Source organism: Chroicocephalus ridibundus, chromosome 2 (assembly GCF_963924245.1).
Source record: "Chroicocephalus ridibundus chromosome 2, bChrRid1.1, whole genome shotgun sequence".
NCBI lineage: Eukaryota > Metazoa > Chordata > Aves > Charadriiformes > Laridae > Chroicocephalus > Chroicocephalus ridibundus.
In genome coordinates, this window is record NC_086285.1 from 43064422 (window position 1) to 43078715 (window position 14294).

Sequence of the window (14294 nt, forward strand, 5' to 3'; positions counted from 1 at the left end):
GTGAGGTTGGCAAGGCACTGGAACAGGTTGCCCAGGGAAGTTGTGGATGCCCCATCCCTGGAGGTGTCCAAGGCCAGGCTGGATGGGGCTTTGAGCAGCCTGGTCTAGTGGGAGGTGTCCCTGCCCATGGCAGGGGGTGGGAACTGGATGATCTTTTAAGGTCCCTTCCAACCCGGACCATTATATGATTCTCTGATTCTAATCCATTAGATTCAGATTTTAAGATGATCAGGAATCCTATGCAACGTGTTAGGCCGGATAGTTGAACTCAGAGGTTTGTGGCTATCAATTGTCTGATGTTGTCCTGATAAGAAAATGCTTTTTCTCATCAGCAGCAAAATATGTAAAGCATATTCACGCCTCAGTGCGGAACAGTCTTTACCGTATCTCTGCACTTTATTTGAGGTGGAATTCCAAAATGCTCCTGTCTCTTTATGGTCCTCACCAGGCGGTAGCTGAACGTTCAGCTCTGTCACTTGTTTACAGGGGCCGGTTGTACTTACTGAAGCTGTGTCAGTGTTACTGCTCACCAGTGGGGCTTTCTGACCATTGCTTGCCTGTCGCTATAAGCAGCAGCGGTGTAAAGCAACCCCCCGCAGCTGAACCTTCCTGGTTTACAGATCAGGCTTTTCCCACTTAACAGCCTTTCTTCTCACGGCGAAGTTTTGGCCAGCCACCATTTAAGGATTCCTATCTTTGTAGTAATTTATTAATGCCTAAGCAGTTCGTAAGCAGGGTCTTGGCCCTTTTTTAAATGCCGTACCGCTGCGTACTGAGCACCAAGCTGATGTCATGTGCGAGTCATGAGTGACCTGTGAGGCATCTGCCTTAACACATCTCAGGAGCGTCGGGCACTGTCGGGTGGTTTAGTGTCTTTTTTTTCCCTAAACGAGTATGAGTTGTTGGCTCACAGCCCGAGCAGTCAGGCTTTACGTAGTCGTTTTGTTTGCTCCTGCACACGCTGTAGCCTGCAAAGCCACCTCTGTAGAAGAATACCCGTTGTTAATGCTTGACAAGGCAACCCACTGAAGAGTTAGCTTCAGTTAAGTCAGATGTAAACACGATTAGCATTTCTGTGTACTTTTGTCGTTAATTAGGGCAAGAGAAGATGCCTGAAAACTACAGAAGACAGCTTCACAAAAAAGCATCCTTTTGCCTGAATTTGTTCTCTTATAAAACAACGGTTTGTTAAGTCCTGATTCTTATTTCACAGTTTTCTATATGGGAAAGAAAAGGCCCGACTTACATCGCTGCGGGTCTCTTACAGGATTCGCCTCACTTATTTAACACGTCAGCCAGAATTTTTGTCATTCTGCAGTCTTTGCAGATCCAGTACAGATTAAAAACTGTCAAGTATAGTCCAATTTATAAAGACATCCACGTGATCATGGTTGAATTTATTTTTTTCAGTATCATTTAATGCCATTTTGGCTCCTTCTATGAAAAGCAGCAGTTCATCCAATTTACCTGTATTGTAGTATCAGTTGCTATGTCATAATTTTAAATTAATTTGTTAAAGGAGTCCTTACCTAACTCCTTTTTCTTGTAATGAATTAAGTCGTTCACTTACGTAATTTTGTATACAAGAAGTCTAGGAGACACCGAATCCAATTAAACCTGAAATTACTACTAATGATGCTAACAAAACCGAATCATGCTAATGGAACGGACCTTTTGTTTTCCTTTTAAAGGTGCAGAACGTGTCATTACATTGAAGATGGAAATCCCTGGATCCATGCCACCTCTTATTCAGGAAATGTTGGAGAACTCTGAAGGACATGAACCACTGACACCAACCTCAAACGGAAATACTGCAGAACACAGTCCCAGTATCTCACCTAGTTCAGTGGAGAACAGCAGTGTCAGTCAATCCCCTATGGTGCAATAAGACATTTTCCAGCTACTTCAGACATTCCTAATACCTTACGTACAGGGATGAAAAGCAAGACAAACATTTTTACTGCTGCTTAGTTTCTGGACTTAATATATATCTATATATGTATATATATATAGATAAAAACTCAACAAGGACCAAGAAATTTTTCATATGTATCGATATATACTCCTTGCTGTTTAAACTCTTAAACCTAGAAAATGCAAACTTTTGAAACTCTAAATCAGCCATTTCATGCAAAAAATAGTTAAGCTTCTGTTTTCTCCTCTGAAACATTCAAGATTGCATGGTGACAAGACAGATCTCAAACTTTAAAGTCTGGTTGCATTTCTGATGACTTTGTACATACAAATGTATGGCTGTACTTTCTATACTGGATGTTTGGTGCTTTCCTTTTGTCTCCCATACCTAAATCGATCAAGACACCAACCGTATGAAATGGACTACTGTACACATCCAGAAAAGGAAGCTGAAAGGACCGTCTGATTTAGTTTAATATGAAAACTTGTCTTTGATGCCCTCAATTTGCATCTCCTTCCTTGTAAAAAGTATACAAAAAAAATTCACTGCACTAGCAGAAAAGACATCAGTATCAGCATTAACTGCCAGATCAGTTACTCAGATGTCATTTGTTCCACTGTTAATGTCACTTTAAAATTTAAAGAAGCGGTTTCTTACCTGGCTGGTGACCTAGCTCCACGACTAACTAACTCCGACACTTCTGCAGTAACGATAGCCTCCAAGGCAGAGACACTTTTCAGTGTTACCATGTTTTTGTTTACTTGTTCTCAAGCCATTAGGGAAACTTCATGGGACGATAACCAGCAGAATCATTCGCAGCGTTTGACTCGGCGAGTCTAGGGTATTTCCCTAAGAACCAACTGCCAGGAATTAGCTGGGTTATCCGGCCTTCCAGGTGCTAGGGAAGTACAGCTAGGACTTCCAGAAACACAAGGAGAGAATCTGCCTTCTTGGCCTTGTTAAATCACCATGAAGCAGAGTGAAAACTGTGGTAGAATGGTTAACAGATTTAAAGTGTCAGTTTCTTAGGTTTCATTTAAAGCACTAGTGGATTTTTTTTTTTATATATTCTAGCAAGTCTGTGATGTACTTTCACTGGCTCTGTTTGTACATTGAGATTGTTTAACAATGCTTTCTATGTTCATATACTGTTTACCTTTTTCCATGGAGTCTCCTGGCAAAGAATAAAATATATTTATTTTAAAAAAAAAAAACCAACTGTGTAGAAGTAGTCCCTCTAGCCCAAATTTTACACACACACACAAACACACACGGTAGTTTTCCATTTTTTTTAATGTTTAAACTTCATTTCAAAAAGCAGGTTTGCTGTTTGCAACCATGACAATTAAAATGTGCTTTAGCACAGCTGTCTAGAACATCTCTACAAGCCAGTCAGACAAATACATGACATTTCAATGAGTAAAAAAGAGCATAAAACTGTAGGTGTAAGAACAAAATGTTAAAATGCCTACACACAATAATAAAAACCATCAATTACATTATCACATAAAATAAGTCAAATGTACAAAAGTTTGCGACAGAAGGGACAAAAGGACAACACAAGATAGTTGTTGGAAAACATTTGTGTGCTCTTTGGGCACTTAATTAAACATATCAAAATCATCATCTTCATCAGACTCTGCAAAATATTTAACTTCTTTTCTAGCCCGGCCCGTCCGTGGCTTTGGGGCAGTTTCGGAGGCAAAGCCTGACTGAAAGATTTCCACATCAGAATCCTGGTCAAAAGCGGCCTTCTTGGATTTCTTTAGAAAAGAAAAGAGAAATCAGTTGTGATGCTGCGTATGTTTTCCCTTTTAATACGCAGAATTGAAGGAAACGTTTTTGAACTCTTAATTTCTAAACACGCCTAAACCTCCATTATCGTACTGGCAACCTACAATACGAACATGTACCTTTTATGTAAAGTAATCCCTTAGGTTCTTTTTACAAGGAGAAAAGAGCAGAGATGGAACTGACCTTGCTTGGTGTCGATTTAGGAGTTTTCTTCCCAGGGTTGTATTCACCTTCATTTTCTGAACTGGATGCTTTCCTTTTCTTTGCCCCTCTACCTTTTCCTAAATGAGAGAATATGATTTAACTTTGTTTTCTTTTCTTTTTTTTTTTTTTAAAATAAAACTCCATAGTTCAGAAAACTGAAAAAAACCCAGTGAAATTACTTTAGCATGTCTACATGGTAAAGTTTAAATTTAATTTACAAGTCAAGCTTCTTCACAAACGGCGGTATAATACAATATATTTCATTTTCTCAGTTTTAAATCTTTTATACTTCTTCCAAAGTTACCGTTCACCCTAGCAAGTCAAGCTGTTGGTTCAGGACAGGGACAAGCTTCATTAGATCAATGACTTCCAGACTTCTGAAGTTCTACAAGTCCTCAGTCACCTTCTGTACTGATTACATAGCATTAATTCACCTTCCTCAACTATTAACTGAGATACCACAGAACTGTTTTAAAAAGCCAGAAATGGCTACTTACTAGAATTACTACCAAATTATACTGTCTCGCAAAAAGCCGAGATCAAAGAGTAAGCAGTATTCAGTACAACTGATGAACAAAAAAAGGGCCAGGGAACTATTAAATACATTCCTCACAGAAAAGGCTCGTGGCTGAGTAACCTACTAGTGATTAATTTACAAAGAAATCAATGTGGTTCTAATTTTCGAGACGCTAGTTCTGCTTCCTCATAAAAATGATTGTGAACCTGTGTCACAGAGAACACAGTTGTGAGCGTCGAGCAGCAAAACTCTTACCTTTGGGTGCCGCAGTCTTCTTTGGAATGCCGAATTCTGAGTCTGAGTCAGAGTTCACAGTTTCCACCTTCTTGGCCTTGGGAGCTCTTTTAGGTTTAGGGGGCGCATCAAGTTTTGCTGTTAGAAGTTAGAGATACTAAATATGTTAACTTCACAGATTGGTTAGAAGTATTACATTTTATTAGATGCACCGATTAGAGCATAAATGGCAGATATTAAAAAAAGATGAGCTGTTTCAGCACTTGGGCAAAACATACTTCGGCTTTTATGCTAAAACTGCAGGGAATAACAGGAGGTTTCCTTTGTCATACTTTGAGATGTATTAGTGCATTCAGTCAGTTCCAGGGGTTTTGAGTAAATATTTTTTCATCTTTTTGAGAGCATAAAACAGGTTACCAGTAATTAAAGCAGCAACAGAAGTTCTCCAGGTTGGATACTTTAAACGCGTTCGGATACATTAGGGTGTTTACAGATACAGCTCGCTGCTTGTGACGTTTTTGCCCTTCACAGTGGTACAACTGCAGGCAACCTTCCCCATGATTACTGCAGGAGTTTGTGACGCTGTTTTCTGTCAATCTCAGTGAAAAGGAACCTCCCTTCAGAAGGACAGGAAGGGGACACATCTGTGGATTTCTTACAGAATTCCAGTTACTGCTACACAGCTAGTCTTGCCATCTTTAAGACAGTCATTGCTATGTTCACACAATGGGTGACAAGGGATAGAATCGTAGACTCATTTAGGTTGGAAAAGACCCTTAAGATCATCAGATAATGTGTTCTATATGCTTACAGATGAGTCAAGTCTTTTGCAGAATCCTCAGACACCCTACTGACCTACATGCTGTCAGCCATGAATACCTCAAAGATGATGAGACACGTAAAAAACACTCCAGGTACCAGGAATGTGACGTTTGTGAGAACTCAAGCTTTCATTTATGGCATCACTAGGGGAATGCGATCAGACAACAGAGTGTCTCCACAGACTTTTTGGCTATGATGCTTTAAACTACTACCTATGGGTAGTCCAAGTATTGAGTCCTGACAATACAAAAAATAAAGCTGCCTTTGGCACCACGGATGGCAAAAAAAATGGTGTTGGCTATGGCATCATTTCAGATAAGACCTGGGGAGGGAAGCAACAATGCTTAGGATGAAGTCAGGAACCATATGTGAAAGCAACTTGAAATAGGTCTCTCTAGGTATCTCAACTGGGAAAAAACAGCTGTATTAGTGTAAAGTAAAACTAAAAGTAAGCCCCAAAGACCTGCCAGTAAGCCTGGAAAAAGTACACAGCGACTGAAAGCAGAAGGAATACTTTCTAGAAGCATCCCCAAAAGTAAGCAGGTAGTTATCAGTAAAGGAGGGCGCAGTGTTATCTGAAGGTACATGATTTTAGGTTCCATAAGGCAATTAAGTCCTTTATACAGGAAAAAGCTTTACCAGCATAAGAAACATAGACAGGGAAAGGACAGGCACGGAAAGGAAAGATTCAGAAGTTTCATCAACTTGAAGATGACAAGCAGAAATTGTAACCAATCTTAGTAGAAGGGATCCATTTTAGATCTAGGTGACATTCAACATCAGGAGCTGAGGTTTAGATGTCCTCCTACCGGATTGTGTACGTTTAGGACAGGTAATTGTGCCTTGCACAGTTCCTCATGTTGTTAATGTGAAGTTTGGGCACCAGACAGAAGCCAAGTATGCTCCATTGGCAACTACTACCCAGCACATAGACCATGAGCTGTAACTATCTTCAGCTGGCCCTGAGTCCTCAAGTTTGTTAACTGGTGCTAGAAAAGGGGCAGACTTCTCACTGACAACCAAGGAACTGGGGAATGAAAAAGTATGACACGCTGCCATAAACACTAGACTTGTCCTTCCCTTGAAGCAGAGCCTGTCATCACTGGTCAACTCCTGTGAAGCCTACCTGCCAAACACCAAGTCCAAAGGGCAGCAAACCTCTTAATTGTTATCTGATGGCTAAAGTAACTGTCCGTGGCTTCCAGAACATGCATCTCCCTCTGTACTAATTCTAGTGGGATTCTGAAGGTTAGATTAGGTTAGATTATATACACCTAGTGCCTGCACAGGTGGTAAGGACCTGACAGCAATTAGACCACCATCACCTCAGCCAAGCTTCCGGTAGGTATCATGACATGAAATGGAAATTCTGTAGTAGGGTCACTGTAAACAGTTTCTCAAGAAGCCCAAGTTTTTGGTAGAAAATCTAGGAAATGCATCAGTCCTACAGCTGATGTGAAGGGTACACCTCACTGCTAGAATCTCAACAGCTGGGCTGGTCAAGGTGAGCAGCTGCTCATAATCCAGAGTTAGACTGCTTTTCAGATTTCCCTTAGGCTTCCTATAAAGCGCTAGAACCACAGACCTCTCAAATAGTGCATGGAAAGCAAGCTCAGTAGTCTCTTGATCCTCTGCAGCGAACACCAGAAGTCAAGAGATTTAATGTCAAGTTGACTGAAGTCTGAAAAGAAGCTGAACTCATACCTATTCCTTTATTTCTTCTCATTGAGAGGGGAATGTGGCTGTATAGATAGCAAGGCACAACAAATGGTTCTTCAGTTTCAGCTTTCTATTCTTACAAATCCAAGCTCTGAAGTCATAGAAAATCAAACTCTGGAACAATTGTTTCAGCCACACAATAGGCATTGCCAGCGTGAGGGTGAGCGGATGGAATATTACAATACCAGAAAATGGGTTTTGAAGGGGTTGCTGATACAGGGCATGAAGATGGACTTAGAATCAAAGACTACTACAAGGATACCAGATGACCAATGGACTAAGCATGCCTGGTTATCACTGCACTGTCAAACTGTGATCATGAAACTGTGGTCATGTCTAATCTGGGCAAAGGAGAAGAGATGAAAACTGGTGAAAGCAAGTTGTCATGCTTGCTTGTCATGCACTAAGAGGGAGACTGTGTCCCTAAAGCTACCCTGAAGACAAAAATTTAACTTTAGCTTGAAAGAGAGCCTGTTTACACCTATTTTGTGAGTGTAAAGGTTAATTAGAAACTCAGAAACAGCTGTATTTTAAGGTTTCAAGTTAGGTTAATGATCACTCATCACATACAACCCTTCAAAAAACAGAGGGAGAAAGAGATTGAATGTTAAATTGTATCCATGCTCAGCTACTGCATACACAGATCTCTCTTGTACTTACTGCAGTACAGGAGTTTAACATAAAAGACTATTCTATTAGCGATCAGCTATTTCTGTAAACAATCTTCATATATTGTATTATGGAACTTTACTAGCTGAAAGTGTTTGAGAAGCATTCAGATATTCGCCGATTCAAACAGTTTACAAATTAAATTAGACACAATGCAGCAAGAAAGAGATTAGAAATAGGAAAGCAACAGGGGAGAGGATGAAAAGATGCTGTAATTCACTGGTACCTAATATATAACACAAGATATTTCTTTCTCATTTTTAAGAGAGCAAGTTAACTATTGTAACTGGCTGCATTCTTGCAGATTTCCTTGAGATATCTTTTTGGGGAAGAATTAATACATTAAGTTCAGCTGCAAGTTAGTCAAAAGAAGTTTTAAGAAACAAAGGCCACAGTATCACAGGGCGAAAAAAAAGCTTTTGGAGGACAGAAGATTGAGCAGCAAGAAAAAAAGGAAATTATCTGAAAGACATAGAGGAAGAAAGGCAAAGATCTGAAAGGAACAAAATCCCCAGTCTATCATGTGCCAAGAACTGTATTTTATAACTTATTTAAACTACTCTTAGTAAGAAAAAACATTATTTTCACCATTAATTACAGCAAGAGTCTAGCATAATCTTTAACACATATTTAGAAACAAGTGCAAGTCTTTCTCTTAAAAGTAGTACTAACAACCGATAAACCAATATTCCCCAAGGCAAACAAACCTTATTCCTACAAATACCCAAGCACAACCACAGAAACAAATCCAAATAAACACGCTCCTCTTGGAACTGCCCTTAATTCCTCAATATAAGATCCTGCAAGATGACAGTTTTAAAAGCCTGACTAATAATTGAAAGAATTTCCACCTCTGAAGTTCAGCAATATAAAGATGGGGGAAGAAGAAGGAAGGGGGACACCTAGACTTACGCAGTTTTTCTTCCCAAGTAACTGTTGCACATGATGGAGCCCTGCTTTCCTGGAGATGGCCTACCAATGGGAAGTAGTGAATGAATTCCTTGTTTTGCTTTGCTTACGTGCGCAGCTTTTGCTTTACCTATTAAACTGTCTTTATCTCAAACCATGAGTTTTCTCACTTCTACTCCCGATTCTTTCCCCTGTCCCACTGGGGGACAGTGAGCAAGCTGCTGGCTGGTGTTAAACCACGACATCTACTTAGGACATAAATATTTCTTGGGGATCCCTCCTTTGCACTTGCTCTCCTTCTTTTTAAAGTAAATAAGTTAGATCCATTATAGAAGACTATTTTCAACCCCAAGGTTATCTTGTTTTGCTTACTCCCTGAAGGTAAAAACCTCACATTAGTTAAACTAATCAAAAGCTGCGCACCAACTCCATACATGGGAAGTATTAAGTTTTGACACTAAGTAGCTGCGGAAAGAAATAATATCATTAAGGAGCTGGAAGAAGTTCACACAGTATGCTGAATTTCACCAAGTTCAAAATAAATGAATGCTGTTCCCACTTTGAAGATGTGAAGAGACAATGCAAAGGTGGAGGAGATGAGTTTTAAATAAATGGATTAGCTTACAGGACAATCCTACACGTACCCTTTTTAGCAGCTACTGTTTTACTTGGAATTTTCTCTGTTTGTTTTGGGGCAAAAGATGATGAGAAAACAGGAGCAGAATCCTCTTCATCACTGTCCAATTTTGTTGTATCTACAATCACAGAGTATGTTTAGAATAAGATTCATTCACTGCTATTTTAAATCATCACTATGAATTACACTCAAAACTAATCTCAAAGAAGTGCTTCTGATACTACAGTCAGGCTATGGATATACTGTGACTTTCTTATCTATGAAACAAGCTTTGTTCCTCTAAGGATCAGAACCTCCTTCCCCCTTCCCCTTTATAAATCTGGACATCCTTCTTCTTTAACTACCATGTGAAGTTTGTGTATACCACAAACTACCAAATATATTCCATAACCGTTGCTACAAGATTAAATAGATCAGTGAAAACAAGCTCACCATCATCTGTCTTCTGAGAGTAAGATGGAAAAGAGAAGATGTTCCCAAAATCTTGATTTTTCTTGTCTTGAGACGTTTTTCTACTTCCAAACAGGAAAAAGAAATTATATGAGTTGCATGAACTATATACTGAAGCATGTAGCCATTATAATATCCATATTAGAGTAAATTCCTGTTTTATCACTACAAAGCATTTACAGCACTTTTGTGTATGCTTGCAGCAGTCAAACCCCTAAAATCACCATTCAGTCATGAACTTCAGGCATTTAAAATTAGCAGAATTACAATTTTTTTCAATAGTTCCGTATACCAGACTGGCACAAGATGGAAAACTAAGAATCCTCCAAAATGCAGTTTAACAGAAGATATTACTGACAGCGTACCATAATTTGGTAAGTCATGTTTACCTCTTCATAGGTCAACTGCAAGGCTGAGATAACTTAATTCCTCCCCAGAAACGTATAAATTTTATTTTACATGGCGCATGTGGAGTAATAACAGGTTGATGTCTCTCAGTTTCACTCAGAGACTTCTGCATTCAAAAAAAAAATTATTAGTAAAAAAATACTGCTGAGTTCCAGTACTTACTCTGGAGATGGCTTCGATTTGGCTGGGGAGAAGTCATATTCATCTTTTTCTAAACTGTCTGAGGGAACAAACTCATCCTCTCTGTCATTTGTAACTGGAGAGGATTTTACTTTTAGGTCATCCAAATCATTATTATTGTTGGCATCATCATCATCATCATCGGCATCATCTTCTTCTTCGGAGAAGTCAAAAGTATACTTGGGCCTCTCAGCTAAAAAAACAAACAAACAAACAAAAAACATCACACATATGCACATTTCAAGATAGTTGTTTATGTTAATACATAAATAAATTAAAGGGGAAGTCACTGAACAAGCCCTGCCTCGGAGTGTAAAAGACTGGGGGAAAAGAAATTTGTTTGAGCCTAGAAGAATAAAACGACATAATTTAAAGTGCTACCAGATATCTAACATCACTTGTGGCTTGCTCAGATACCTTCAGCTAACGGCATTACGGAGGCACCACTGCATAAGCAATTTTATGTAATGAAAATCTTGAAGTTTTTTTTAATCTATCATTGGAAAATTCTTCCTAATCAAGTGCTTGAAAAATTCATCAACAATTTTCCAGAAAAATCTGTGTGTTTTTCTTAAACTATCAACATTTACGTATTTTCCAAACTTTCAGTCTCTGGTATTTTTGCCTTTCATGTTCAGAATTTTTTTGATATATTTTTACTAGCCATTTGGGCTTTTGGGCCTTATTTGACAGTATAATTGCAATAGAGTAATTTTTTATGTTTGTAATGGTTTTATCTTGTCTATTTCTTGTATAATTCACTAGATTTTTGAGAGTAATTTCTATTCTAGTGTTTAGAATAAGGGAAAAGATTTATGGACCAAGTTACAAGATCTTTCATATCGACTCTTATATTCCTGGTCTTGACATTAAGAGTTTTTTCCCTAACTGCACAGTGAAGAAAATGTAATGCAAGCTATCCATAGGAGGTAAGTCCTAAAGAAAGGTGATGTAGGCTTGTAGTTGAAACTTTCAGTCACAATGCACAATTCACAAAAGCTTGAGTACCTGCAGCTCTCCTAAGCAGAGAGTCTCTTGGAATAATCACAGGCTCATTCTCTTCTAAATCACTTTCAGACTTGGATTCATCATCTGACCATGGGTTTCGTTTCTTCACTTTTTTTGCACCGGATTTTGTAGATGATGGTGTTCTTCTTACCCTAGTACCTGCCACAAGTTAAAGCATTTACTACAGTCAGGGTAAAAAGTATTTTAATCTTTTTGTTTATGATGCATAAATTTAGCATAAATTTTTATCTTTAAAAGTTCTCCTCTAAATGTTGTAAATTTTCTTCTCCTTCCTGAAGAAAAATTTCATGTGATGAAATTATTTCACGCAGAACCTGACCTGCTGCTGCCAAACAAATCTGTTTTATGACTGAAAAACATAAAAGTCTTTAATTTGAAGTTTTAGCTACTCTGCAGTCAAACTTCAATTTTTTTAAAGGTTGATGGAGTTTTCCAGGAAAAGAACAAGCAGTTTTCCATTATTCAGGGAACATGATCAGGAACAGTTATTGGAAAAATCCAATTAACATGGGAAGCAGAGGATACCCTATTGGGGGGTAACAATGAGGTCAGTTAATGGCAAGGCAAGCTCAGGTCAAGCTGGGCTAATTGGCTCTGGCTCAACGCTGGCTAGGATAGATTTGAGCTGCATGTAGACAACTCGGTCATAACTGTACTCAGTTAATCTATTCAGGTTGGATAATCCTCTGAACAATTAAAAACAGATCTTATCTCAGAAGAAGTATTTGCGTAACCACTTTTTATTGCTTTTTTTTAAAAAAAAACCCTCGTACTTAAACCTTCTCTTCTGTCTTTAGCTTTCTTTTTTGTCACTGCCCCCCATTACTATGTATTTCTCAAACAGTAATAATGAATTCCTAACAACAGAGGAAAAGGAAAGTTAACGTAGACATTGGTTAGTCTGCCAAGCCATAACATCCATAACTTTTTAAAAGTCAGAATGAATGAGCATGTCAATAGGAAAATATATTTATGTAATCAAGTTTTACAATCTAAACTATTATTCAGACTGAAAGTGAGTGCCATGTCCTTCAATGTCAGAGGGCATGCAAACTAGAAATTTCAGTTGGCACAGAATTAGTCTAGTTATGTAAAAAGAACCTATTTTTCTACTCACAAATTCAAAGATCTAGACCCTCAAAAATCGAATGTAGAAAACGTAAGATCTGGTACCCCCAGAAAAGCAGTTTACAAAACAAAATTTCAGCAGAATACTTTCAAGTGTTTCCACACATCTCTTTAGGGAAGAAAACCAGATGAAACAGTGATTATTGTGGTATATTTCCCTTCTCACTGTGTGTTAAAAACATATTTAATGCCCCAGTAGTATACACAACTAAGGTTAACTGTGACTGTGTGAGGATCTTACCAGGCTCCTTCTTCTCTCTCTTAGGTTTAGGGGTTTTAGTTGCTGTGGATGAGGTATTCAGTGAGTCATCCCCGCCACCCTCAGCTGGCACACCACCAAATTCTTCATCAAATTCCATTTTTATTGCTAGAGAATCAGTTTCACCCTAAAAATATAGAAGAGTTGGACAAAATAAAATAAATTACATCATTATATTTCAAGACAGAACTGGAACAGTTTTGTAGAAGATAATAAATGAAAGTAGACTAGCATATTGACATTTGTTGAACAGTCTTGGAAAGAAGAAATCTCAATAAAAGCACCTGAAAAATAAGTAGTCACAAGAGGCTTGCAAATATGAAAGAAATCTAGTACTAACTTCTTCATGCATTAGGTCAGCAACGCAGTATAAATACAGCATTAATGAGGTCTAGCTGTTTGGATTTATGCTACTAGAGTAGCAAAGTATAGCAGTTAAATAATAAATAATCTAACTATAGCAATAGTTTGATTTACCTTTTTCTTTTTCAGCAGTTTTCTACTGGCATCAGCTTTCATGGCAGATGTAATCTGTGGAACTATTCTTCTGCCAAATGGTGACGGCATGGTCTCTTCCAACTGAAGCTTCTTCATCTTGGGTTTACCAACTTTGCCTTTTATTGGTTTGCCAACCATGCCAGCCAAAACATCTTCTCTTTCCTGTGCTTCTACTTTCTAACAAACAAGGAGGGGCAGAGGAGGGGAACACATTATTTTTAAATGAGGCCAAAGTGGACAAGGTGATTATTTAAGATTCACCTCCTTTTCACATGAAGCGTAAGACTTCCCTTAATTCTCACTTGAATTGTAACACGCTTTCCAGTAAAGGAAAATCAACCACTTTATCTTGGTAAATTCTTCATTACCCTGTACAGTTAAAAACTACACTTTTATTCAAGATTAAATAAATATGAACTTTTGGACACTGCTAGACTGAAAATCTTTCTTTTATCAAGTTTCTGTTTCCCATGGACGTGTCTGGGTACTGACGTAACTTTTCAGTATTTCAGCATTTAATTTAAGCAGCTAGTTTCTAGTCATTTTTAAGGCACATTTTCCAGTCCTTTAACCAGCTATTTTTTCACAATATGAGCTGAAATACGGACATCCAAACAGAACACTTCCAATTGCAGCTGTACCACAAACACACAGAGAAACAAAAAAACCATTTTATTTGTATTATCCTGCGTCACTTCAAAAGATTACATCAGCCCTTTTCAGGCCACATTGAAAGCTGCGGCTCAGCAAGTTATCCACCAATAAGACTTCACCATTTCCCAGAGTTACTGATAAGGCAAAGTAAGAGCCCCTCGTATAGTACTTATTATGGTCTACACACTTCGTTCCTACATGTAGAGCTTTACATTTGACAATACTTATTGCCTCACAACCAATTAGATCATGTAGAACTACTATAGTT

General features: G+C 38.3%; 2 protein-coding genes across 9 annotated transcripts in view; one reads left to right on the forward strand and one right to left on the reverse strand.

Annotated features, from left to right (window-relative positions):
• The window catches only part of RARB (retinoic acid receptor beta), a 334549-nt gene extending 331464 nt beyond the window's left edge, over positions 1 to 3085 (forward strand). For all 5 annotated transcript variants that reach the window (XM_063325207.1, XM_063325208.1, XM_063325209.1 and 2 more), the window contains one exon: positions 1692 to 3085. In XM_063325207.1, the coding sequence (XP_063181277.1) occupies positions 1692 to 1888 (197 nt within the window). In that variant the 3' untranslated portion in view covers positions 1889 to 3085. The remainder of the gene's footprint in view (positions 1 to 1691) is intronic.
• A 99-nt stretch (positions 3086 to 3184) lies between these two features.
• TOP2B (DNA topoisomerase II beta) overlaps positions 3185 to 14294 on the reverse strand; it is a 66742-nt gene continuing 55632 nt past the window's right edge. The window contains exons 28-36 of one of the 4 annotated variants that reach the window (XM_063325204.1): positions 13352 to 13549; positions 12857 to 13001; positions 11467 to 11625; positions 10441 to 10651; positions 9853 to 9932; positions 9428 to 9538; positions 4686 to 4802; positions 3893 to 3990; positions 3185 to 3678 (exon numbers count right to left, since the gene is read on the reverse strand). In XM_063325204.1, coding sequence (XP_063181274.1) covers positions 3517 to 3678; positions 3893 to 3990; positions 4686 to 4802; positions 9428 to 9538; positions 9853 to 9932; positions 10441 to 10651; positions 11467 to 11625; positions 12857 to 13001; positions 13352 to 13549 — 1281 coding nt within the window. In that variant the 3' untranslated portion in view covers positions 3185 to 3516. Of the gene's footprint in view, positions 3679 to 3892; positions 3991 to 4685; positions 4803 to 9427; positions 9539 to 9852; positions 9936 to 10440; positions 10652 to 11466; positions 11626 to 12856; positions 13002 to 13351; positions 13550 to 14294 lie in introns of all 4 variants that reach the window. The other 3 variants (XM_063325202.1, XM_063325206.1, XM_063325205.1) reach the window with 3 other exon arrangements.